The sequence below is a fragment of the Myxocyprinus asiaticus genome, chromosome 16 (assembly GCF_019703515.2).
Source record: "Myxocyprinus asiaticus isolate MX2 ecotype Aquarium Trade chromosome 16, UBuf_Myxa_2, whole genome shotgun sequence".
In the NCBI taxonomy this organism is placed as follows: domain Eukaryota; kingdom Metazoa; phylum Chordata; class Actinopteri; order Cypriniformes; family Catostomidae; genus Myxocyprinus; species Myxocyprinus asiaticus.
In genome coordinates, this window is record NC_059359.1 from 970,535 (window position 1) to 982,500 (window position 11,966).

Sequence of the window (11,966 nt, forward strand, 5' to 3'; positions counted from 1 at the left end):
ATGTTCACATGAATTAATTTATTGCATATTTACAAACAGCTTTCAGGAGTGATAATCCTATAAAATAATCCACTGTACATTGCATTTTGGTTCACATATCTGTTGCAGTTAAACTGAACATGTCTCATGTAAAATCTAAATTCAAGACATCAGGTCAAGTCAAAAGTGTCTGTGAAGCTTGTCAAATGCATTACAAGTGACACTAAAGATTACCTTTTGTTTCCACAAATATGCCTTATTACACTGCCTAGCCTGTCTCTTGATTAATAATTCGTAATATAGAGATTTTAATGGATTTTGTTCTTATGTCTGTATAAACAAGACAATGTTGATACAAACACAAAACATTTGACTTGTGATCTGTGCTCAGGTGATCCTTCATTAACATATTCAGACATACTGCACATCCTCTGCACATAATTATTAGTGTCTGACATGTTTGTGGCAAACATATCTTAATATTTCAATCAGGTCTCAATTTTGGTCATATTTTCTTTGAAAACATCTTTGATGGTCTGTACGAAACAAGTTAACGGAAATGAGTTGAGTTACGTGCTGATTTCAAACAGGGTTCCCACATTATCTTTTTGACTTCATTTTTTTTTTTTAAAGGATTGTTTTTTGTTTTATTTCCTTAACACTATATAGAGATTGCACTCACATCTGAGAATTACTTTTATACAAACATCTACATGGAAACTTCTTTAGTGAAAATTATATAAATTATCAACACACACAGACACAAACACATATTAAAATGTGTAAATATATACATATATAAATATACACACACCAATCAGCCACAACATTAAAACCACCTGCCTAATATTGTGTAGGCCCCCCTCGTGCCGCCAAAACAATCATGCCACGGTCTAAATCACGGAGACCACACTTTTTTCCCCATTCTGATGGTTGATGTGAACATTAACTGAAGCTCCTGACCCTTATCTGCATGATTTGATGCACTGCACAGCTGCCACACGATTGGCTGATCAGATAATCACATGGATGATTGTTGATGCCAGATGGGCGGGTTTGAGTATTTCTGGGATTTTCACACACAACAGTCTCTAGAATTTACTCAGAATGGTGCCAAAAACAAAAAACATCCAGTGAGCGGCAGTTCTGCGGATGGAAACACCTTGTTGATGAGAGAGGTCAACAGAGAATGGCCAGACTGGTTTGAACTAATAAAGTCTACAGTAACTCAGATAACCACTCTGTACAATTGTGCTGAGAAGAATAGCGTGTCAGATTGCTATTCTGAGATGTGGGTTGGCGGCACGAGGGGGACCTACACAATATCAGGCAGGTGGTTTTAATGTTGTGGCTGATCAGTGTGTGTGTGTGTGTGTATATATATATATATATATATATATATATATTCACAAAATAAATTTTAATTACTTCAGATTTTATTGATTTCCATGACTTCACCAACCCTGGAATTTTTTATTTTAAAATGTCAAGATTTACCTTGATTGTGGAAACCCTGTTTAAAAGTAAAAAAAAATAATAATAATTAGACCAGTGATTAAAAAATACCTGCTCCCACAGATAAAGACAACCTAATGTATTTACTAAATCTAAATGCTAAAACAATGATTAAAAAAATTGTAATCCAAGGGCTTAAACAGCCGTGTAGTTATAAGCATAAACGCAAACCACCATTTGAACATTTTCATCTTTCGGTAAGAGGACTCATTGATTTGAACAAAACTCTGGACTACTAACATTTCAGAAATTCCCCTTTATACATTCATAATACAAGACATAATCCATTAAAGTTACTTATATAATTGATTGATGTGGTATCAGTACAAGTACATCAGAGAGACGCTGACGAGATAACCTACCTGACCTACAACCGTCTGTCACAGAAACACTCGACCTAAGAGATGAACAGAAGCTTATAGAAGGCGATCACAAGGGGTGGCTATAGTGAAATCACACATATATGTTGAAGACAAAGCTCTCTCGGAGTGGAATTTATGCAGGAAAACACACATTCATCCATTCATACATACACACATACATCCACCTCTTTCCCACTCAAGTTATCTACATCGGCCCGGAGAGAGACATCTGTTTACCGTGACCGGGGGTCAGAGGTCAGTTTGCTCGAGGTATGTTATCATCCGTGACCTGGGGCCCAAAGAGGGGACGCTGTTTAAGGCAGGTTAGGTGTCGTGTGGCGGAGCAGGGACTGTGGATCAGTATGGAGGGGCCCAATCAGCGGTGGAGCTCTTTGACTTTGAGGTGTCCCAGAACAGAGCGTCACTCGGTCTCGGGGTGCCGGGGAATGACCAGGAGCTGTCATCTAGTGATCCCATTCGCTGCGGAGAAGTCAGCGGGCCGCCCGGGCTGCCCAATGGCACTGGACGTGGCAGGGACCAAGGGTCATTCAAACAGTTCTCCTGCAGGCTGTCCGGAGCGTGAGTCCCTGAACTGGAGGGCAGTGGAGGTGCGCTGGGTGGCCGCGGCATCATCATCATCATCGCTCTCGTCGGCTCCGTGTTCTGCTCCTTGTCATCCAGACACTGAACTGGAACAGTTGAAGCAGCTGAAATTGACATCCTCCATATTTATAAGACATTTGAGAAACTGTTGCAACTTTTCCAAACCCTAGTATGCTGACTAGTGCCTACATAGACAGCAGGCTTCTAAAGGTCATTCTTACACCTGTCTGCACTAGACAGATGTCTTTGACTGTTTCTATGTGTCTCACTGTTTTTTAGCATCTCAGATCATGAGCACTATGTTTTTATGATGCCATGTCTCAGTTATAAAGAGGTTTAACATTTAAAAATGCATCTCGAGAGCCCTGTTATGCTCCATTTTGACTCGCTGCATCTAGCTGTTTTTGTACGCAATAATGTGTTTAGAGCAACTTCGAGCAATTTCATGTTCATATGGGCTGATTCTTATTAAAACAGATTTAAACTTTTTTCTTTTTGTTATTTTAAGATCTCATTAAAACTGAATTGGAAACTTTTTCCAGACCGTCATCTATTACTTTTGGCTCTTTTCAAATGTCTTTTATAGATTTCAGACCAAGACTATGAAAATCCATTATAAAAATGTTAATTATTACTTGTTTAAAACTATGATCATCTAAACAATGAGTAAAATAAACATAAACCATTTAAATATTTATTGTCAAAAAAGTCAAAAATCAATTTTTCAAAAAAATACTGTCCCACAGTTGTGACGTCATTTAACACACCAAACAATTTTGTCCCTAATAAAGTTTGTTCAGAAGTTAGTGTACTTAATAACCCTTTAAGCTCTTACAGTGTTTTTAAACATTTACTGTTTCAGTGGCATACCCAAAATTAAAGATTATAACTCAACAAAACAAACAAGGAAGGTCAAGTGTTTGGTATCAATGTAAAGAAAACTTTTCACATTTTTTAATGATATAGATGAGAGGGACCTGGGTAGCTCAACGAGTAAAGATGCTGACTACCACCCCTGGAGTCATGAGTTCAAATCCAGGGCGTGCTGAGTGACTCCAGTCAGGTCTCCTAAGCAACCCAATTGACCCGGTTGCTAGGGAGGGTAGAGTCACATGGGGTAAAACTGCTTTTGTTTTGTTCCCAATCATGTCAACTGTAGCTGAGAAAAATTTGTGTTGATACGACAAAGCAATCAAGTTATAGCATTACAAAAATAATTTATCATAGTGTCCAAAAGCCTCTCCAAACAAATAAAACATAATAATTGTACATAAGAACTAATTACACATGCAAACACAACAATGACTAAAGGTTTGCATAGCATGCAGACATGATTTTAGTAATGAGATTTCACAGAATGAGTTTCATTCTGTGTCATTTGAGTCATCATTGAGTCTGTGTCATGTATTTGGCGCCATCTCCTGGTGGCCATATGTAACGTGCTTCATGTGGATTATCTAATGATCTATACATCAGATTATCTTGTGTGTGGGCTCGTTTGAAAGATAATCACCTCCTCTAAGTAATGGTATGTGATATTTTGAAGTTAAGCGAAAATGTGGCATATAAGAAGCACTAACATAACTGTCAAAAACATACACTTAGCTATTACTCAGCCTTTAAAGGCCACTCACTCTGTTTTTAAACAGAGCCAGGAACTGTATTACAGTAAAATATTACCGTGGCACTATGACCTTAAAATCAGCATAAAGGTGGTACAACAAATACTACCATAATATATATATATATATATATATATAAAATTTCCACATTACAGTTCCATTTTTCACATTTTTTCATGACAATAATGTCACAATGCAAAAAATCTTAATGGTCCTAAAAATAAAATTTCATTTTCTTTATGCTTTTGGGGTCAAATATGACCTGGACACATTTCGTTAGATTCACTACGGGTATAAAGTTTGATATCAAACCAAATCACCACAGAGTACAGAATACTATTTTTACCTGCACAGATGGGCTTCTGCTGGTAATAAACATCCCGTGCATTAGTGTGTACTGTGTACGTCTCAAGGGAAGGTGATTCGTACAGTTCACTAGGTTTCTTTTATATCTCTGTTTCTCATCTGAAGAAATGAGGAGGGTTCATTTGAAAACTGATTATGCTGTTCATCTCTCAGGGGAATATATGGACTCTCACACGTGGCTGCCCACTCGTCTCAGCTGCACACAGATTCACTGAGATACACATGCAGCTCTACCTCCTTATTTTAACACTCATTCTCATTTGCACCTCCTGCTTTTCCTGTGTTACCTGCTGTGAATACTAACACTCCTGTCTGTGTCAATATATCTGCATGCCTGCGTATAGGTCAAAATACAGATTTATTTCATATTTATATTCTTTCAAATAATATTAAGCAGTGAATCATTTGCACGTCACCTGATACACAAAGAAATACGAATTCTGACCTATACATGCTGACCTAAATAATACAATAAAACAAACTGTCTAAATCCACAGCTGACTGGTTACCTGTAAAATCAGGGCAACTTTAAGCTGGAAATTATTTAATGAGCTATGGATATGCATAATTTAAGGATGCACTGATATGGGAATTTTGGGCGATAACCGACAATTCATTATAGTTGGAGGCCGATAACCGATACATTTGCCGATCAATCTAAATCTTGTTATAAATCTACATTTTGTGTGCCTGATTACAAAAACAAAAGGAACACCTTACAATCAAACATGTACAGCGAATAACTTTTATTTTAAAACAACTTCAACTGCAGAAAACAAGGCAACATATAAATTAAAACAATTTATCATAATTTGAACCAGTTTAACCCTTTAAGCTCCTGCCGGCGGGCCTGCGAGATACAAATAATAATAGTCAATATATTAATAACTACAGTCTTGACCAACACAGAATATGTATCGTTTAAAAGCTTAGAAGCTCTACTTCCCAATGCATGTAGGCATTATGACCAAAACTGAACAAGTGCTTTGAAATTTTCAGACAAATCAGAAGTGTTTTGTTTTGATATATATATATATATATATACATACATACATACATACATAAAATGCACTGTACATATTATTGCAATCAACAAACTCATCAAATAGCCATCTGTCATATGTTGTTGGAAAGCTCTCAAAGAGTAGAATACAACCTTATTTGTTTTAATCACAGACAAAAATATAGTGAGTAATAGCTAAGTATATGTCTTTGACAATTATGTTTGTGCTGCTTATGTGCCGCGTTTTTGCTTATAACTTCACGAAAAATAAAATGGAACATAAAACATCACATACCATTACTTAGAGGAGGTGATTATCTTGCAAACAAGCCCACACACAAGATAATTGGATGCATAGGTCATTAGATAATCCACATGAAGCAAAATGACACAAACTCAATGATGACTCAAATGGCACAGTGTGAAACTCATTCTGTGAAATCTCATTACTAAAATCATGTCTGCATGCTATGCAAACCTTTAGTCATTGTTGTTTGCATGTGTAATTAGTTCTTATGTACAATTATTATGTTTTATTTGTTTGGAGACGTTTTTGGACAATATGATAAATTATTTTTGTAATTCTACAACTTGTGATTGCTTTGTCGTATCAACACAATTTTTCTCAGATACAGCTGACATGATTGGGAACAAACCAAAGCAGTTTTTCTGAGACACCTTATTTACACCCAGAGATATATAATGCCAAATCAGAAAAATAGTACATTTTTTGCTTAATTATTTTTCCAGCAGTTTCTTAGGCTGAAAGTCTCAGAATGTATCATTATCTATATCATTAAAAATTTGGAAAAGTTTTCTTTGCAATGATACCAAACACTTGACCCTCCTTGTGTTTTTTCTTTTTGGTTTGTTTTTTTGTCGAGTTATAAGACTTTAATTTTGCATATATCACTGAAACAGGAAATCTTTAAAAATACCTTCAGAGCTTAAAGGGTTAATAAATAAATTTTACATTCCTGTGGCCTTTCAAGGTTCTCGTGGCAAATGTGAAACTGTGTCGTTTCAGGCCAGATGGCACAGTTATGGTTTCTTTTTCCACTGTGGGCCTTTAATGTACGTGACAAAAACATCAATTGGTGAGGTGTGAGAGGTAAACACTGGAGCGAGTACACGATGGAGAATAAGCTCTTATTATAGTTTTAATAGGACTGTTTTACCCCTTGTTTTTAGTTTTGCCCAAGCACAGGAAAGGAAAGATATGGTCCATGTCACGAAAAGGAAAACAAAGAGAAGGCGAGAGGTTTTCCTCAATATGCTGAGGGGTTGTATGTTACCAGACACAGTAAAAGTTCCCAGACCAGCTAAAAAGGACATTAATTGGCATATTATGAGTAATATATTTATAAATTATACGAGTTTTAGCATAATTTACCTCCATGATGAAAAAGTGTACTTTACTAGTATCATAAAATCATGAAGATACACTAACATATACACATTTTTATTAACATCACCAAATATTAGTAAACTGAGCAATCTACCAAGAAACAAAAGTTAACTTGGCGTTGGCAATTGACAAGTGACCAATAGTGCGCCGCTGCATACAAACGCCAACATGGTTTAGCACGGCCGATAAATCCGGGCTGAGAACGGATTGTAATCGTGCCGTGCCGAACCGTGCTCAAGTGGAAATGCTACTGGAATCATTCCTCAACGTGCTCAGAAACGTTCGGCCCGATGCTGGAAAAGCGCTAATTGTCTTTTGACTCTGCAATTTATCATAAACTTAGCGAGTGAGCTGCTTTTATAAATAAAGTGCATTGCATTTAATTCAAACCAGTCAAAACAGTCTAAAGCACACTGTAAACATGGGCAACACGACTTTACAAACAAAGAATAAAGAAACAAAATGCATGTGTGGCATGGATAACTAATGCAGCGTTTACTCTGAACTAGTATGTTAATCTTAAGCTAATTTTGCAGCGTGCTGACATGTCACGTCACGTGGAAGACACCAATTAAAACCCTCATGGCGAGTAGCATATACATGAAATGAACCTCTTCAACTCTGCAGACCCGCCAGCGGGTCCACAAGGGGGCGCTACGTTGAGAAAAAAGTTTACGATTAAAATGTTCAAGTCTTCGTATACGTAAGTCAGGCATATGGGGTCTCGTTTGAAGCTTAGAATCTAAACTTTTCATACATAACCATCACTTCCGCATTTATGTATCAGCACCACCTAGAGGTCATGTGGTAGAAATACTAATATGAATATAAAAGTCTTCCAGATAGCACTTAAATAGACAATTTACATATCAAATGAAAGCTCCCATTTTCAGGATTGTGACTGTACAGTTTATGTGGTTGCACTAATACCACTGTTTGAAAAATTTTCAAAAGTATCACAAAGTGATATGATTTCAGTAAGTCATCAAATGCAAACGTCACTTTTATGCTCCGATAACTGCTGCTGTAAGCCCCAAATAGCTAAAAACGTTATATCTGCTTTTACCTTAGGAAGTTCTTTAAAAAATGAGCCATTTTTACTTGTCTGTGAGCTTGATTGGCTGAATAATCCAATGTTATATCTTAGATGTCCAGAACAAAATATGCAGTCCAGCATGAAAAGCATGCTAAACAAATCATCAGAAATATATGTTTTCGACTATTGATAAAATGTTTTACATTATCACAAAGAGGGAATATCAGCTTTCTAATGACCCCTAGATTGAGCTTGTAGTGCACTCAGAGGCCGAGATATTCAATGAAATAATGAGGGTGGTGCTTCAACTGAAAATTAGACTGAATGTCTATGGACGAGCACATCTGTGAGGGATAAAATGCGTTAATAATAATAAACTTTATTTTATAGAGCACCTTTAAAAGCAGCTTCTCAAAGCACTGTACACAAAATAAGCAGTACATAGCACAATAATAAAATAAATAAAGTATAAATAGAAATAAAAGAGCAAGCAATAAAAATCAGCAAGCAAATGCTAGTTTAAAAAAGTATGTCTTGTATTAGACTATAAAAGTATTAGAGCGCCACCTACATTTCAGATCAGCATTTTATTTATCAGCTTTAATATTAAGAGGTAAAAGGGATTCCCTAATTTGCCTGGTGTGTACTAGCGCTGGGTGATTTAGCTGAGAATCTTAAATGTTTATATTTTTTCGATATTTGACATATATATTGATATTTATGTATTCAGAGGAATCATTATTTCAACCAAACAGCCATTGTAGCCAGGTAAATTCAAACAAGTTAAATGCAAAAATTAAAATACATTATAAATCTAGTTGCAAGTTTTTCTACACTTTGTTAGACTTTAAACACGGTATAAATCAACTTCCACTTTTATTATATATCGACAACAGAAGCTTGGACATTCTGCATAACATCTAATTTTGTTTTCCACAGAAAAAAGGAAATAATACGGGTGTGGAACGACATGAGGGTGAGTAAATGATGACCATTTTCATAACAAAGAAAGCTATTCCTGTAAACCTCATGTCTTTTTATATAAGATAATAACAGATAATAACCATGAGGTTGGGGCCCCCAGAACTGAAAACATGTTGCGTTTCTCATCCTAATTTTACTTTAAAAGACACATAGGTATCTTATAGGGAATATATCTGTTCTTAGTAGTGAAGGCAGGTCAGACTTGTCAATTCCTCTTTTTAAAACAGTGAGAATATTGTGTTGATAAACTGGTGTGTGTGTTGCTGGCATTGTCGACTCACCTCGTCTGAGAGCAGGCAGGGGTCTCTCTCGTAACTTCCTCAACAGGTCAGACTGTGATCGAATGGCTGAACGCAAACGTGACGCTTCACTGAGCACGTCCTGACACGACTGTACAATAGCCAGCGTCCTGATGACAGTTCAAAACAGTTTGATCAGCTCATTGTAAAAAAAACACTTAATAAAGTCATACAGGTCTGGAACAGCACAAGGGCAACATAAGTAAATGATAACAGTTTCCATTTAAGAGGAGATTTTTCATGAAGTCCTGCCATATAAAACCCCCTGAAACAATTCAATATCAGTCAGTATATGAGAGTAACTGAATGATGAGTTCATGTGAGACTCTGTGTTATAACTATCACAATGGCGACCTCTAATGGTTGCATTCAGCACTGACACATACACAAGACAACACAAAGACATCTGAGAGAAAAGCTTTCATTAATTAAATGCATTAATGAATACCTGGAGTCTGTCAACAGATCATGCGTTTGCTCATCGTGAAATACACAGTTTTCAGAGACATCCTATGAAGAAAACAAAGGCTATCAAGGGAGCAGCATGAGTGATATACACATGGACTAATCACAAATTAATTATGACTTGTGTTTTGTTCAAAGGGATGCATAATATATCGGTCACTTTATCTACCCAGTTTTTTTAAATCACTGCATCAGTCTGAGATTTTCCCCATTCAAACTTTTCCGCATATATCCGTTTATTATGGCAGCTTTTAAAATGGCTTAGCAGTTCTCGCTCTTTTCTACAAAAGGTCGACCGATATATCGGTTTTACCGATTAATCGGTGCTGAGAGTTGCTTTTTGATACTATCGGTTATCAGCAAAATCGACAGCGATAGTTGCAGATAGTTTTTTTCATTCCTCTGTGGTCAAAACCCCTCATATGGTGAATATACACAGTGCCTCGCAAAATTATTCAGACCCCTGACCAATTATCTCACATTACTGAATTACAAATGGTGCAATGAAATTGAATTCTGTTTGATATTTTATTTAAAACACTGGAACTCAAAATCAATTATCGTTAGGTGATATTGGTTTTATGTTGGGAAATATATATATATATATATATATATATAAAAAACTAAAATATCTTGCTTGCATAAGTATTCAACCCCTGTGCTGTGGAAGCTGCCAGGTTACACCGATGAAAGAAATTGCCCTAACGAGAACACAGTTACTTTACCACTGGCATCCACCTGTGAATCATTAAAGTTGCAATCACATTTTCTGGATAAAATACCCACTGTTGAAGGATCTTTGGTCAGGCTGTGAATCTGAAGGAAAATTAAGACCAAAGAGCATTCCACAGAAGTTAAAGTAATAAAAATGCATAGATTAGGGAAAGGGTCCAAAATAATATCCAAATGTTTGGATATCCCAGTGAGCACAGTTGGATCCATAATCAGGAAGTAGAAGCTGCACCACACCACCCAAGCACTGCTAAGAAAAGGCCGTCCCTCAAAACTCAGCGCTCTAACAAAAAGGAGACTTGTGAGAGAAGCCACGGAGAGGCCAACCTTCACTTTGAAGGAGCTACAGAGTTCAGTGGTTGGGAGTGGAGTAATGGTGCACCAGTCAACCATATCAAGAGCACTGCATAATGCTGACCTGTATGGGAGGGTGCCAAGAAAGAAGCCGTTACTCAAAAAGTACCATCTGAAAGCACATCTGGAATTTGCCAGAAAGCATGTGAGTGACTCAGCTGTGATGTAGGATAAGGTTTTTGTGGTCAGATGAGACCAAGATGGCCAAAACTCAAAGCGCTATGTGTGGTGCAAACCTAACACTATGCCTCATGACACACCATCGGTGGTGGCAGCATCATGCTGTGGGGATGCTTCTCATCAGCAGGGACTGGGCATCTTTTTAGAATTGAAGGAAATTCACCTTTCAGCAGGACAATGATCCCAAGCACAAGGCCAAAGCAACACTGGAGTGGCTCAAGAACAAAAAGATAAATGTCCTACAGTGGCCCAGTGAAAGTCCTGATCTCAGTCCTATTGAGAATCTGTGGCACTATTTGAAAATTGCAGTCCACAAGCATCACCCAACCAACCTGAATAACCTGGAGCAAATCTGCCGAGAAGAATGGGCCAAAATCACTTCGTCACAGTGTGCAAAGCTGGTACATATGTACCCCAAAAGACTTAAAGCAGTTATTGCAACAAAAGGTGGCTCGACCAAATATTAATGTGTGGGGGTTGAATACTTATGCAAGCAAGATATTTCCGTTTTTTATTTTTCATAACAATATTTCCCAACAAAAAAACAATGTCACCTTACAATAATTGATTTTGAGTTTCAGTGTTTTAAAATAAAATATATTAATTTGATGAATATTTACAAATTGATCATTGTAACGGAGCCAAGACTCTGTCACTATAACTGTTTATGGACTAATTCATGATTAGTAATGCAAAACAATTGACAAGCGATTGCTGATAATCAGCTATTGATGAATTACTGCTCATACAGTATTTATTAGCCCATATGACAATGTTTGCTTTAGTAATTCTATTCAAATATATTGAAAATGATTGTAAGAGTGCATGTTTTGTTTCCTATGTGTGTTTGTGTGAGCTGGAAGCACAGACATTTCAAAATAAGAGTCCCTGGTGTATTTTGGGCTTGTTTATAATTAAAAGTCATACGTTATGCTCAAAATCTTCATTTTATTTTCTTGGTTATTATTGGGATTTTGGTTGCACAACAAACACACATCTGGGATTTTAGACTCTTGTTGCCTCAATGTCTGTGCCCGTCACATTAAGAAAAGACTAAG

The 11,966-nt window shown here is 36.7% G+C and overlaps 1 protein-coding gene across 2 annotated transcripts in view; it reads right to left on the reverse strand.

The window, feature by feature from the left end:
* Position 1: 1 nt before the first annotated feature.
* The window catches only part of LOC127453662 (5-azacytidine-induced protein 2-like), a 19,117-nt gene continuing 7,152 nt past the window's right edge, over positions 2-11,966 (reverse strand). The window contains exons 6-8 of one of the 2 annotated variants that reach the window (XM_051720225.1): positions 9,626-9,687; positions 9,160-9,287; positions 2-2,545 (exon numbers count right to left, since the gene is read on the reverse strand). In XM_051720225.1, coding sequence (XP_051576185.1) covers positions 2,214-2,545; positions 9,160-9,287; positions 9,626-9,687 — 522 coding nt within the window. In that variant the 3' untranslated portion in view covers positions 2-2,213. Of the gene's footprint in view, positions 2,564-9,159; positions 9,288-9,625; positions 9,688-11,966 lie in introns of both variants that reach the window. The other variant, XM_051720224.1, reaches the window with a different exon arrangement.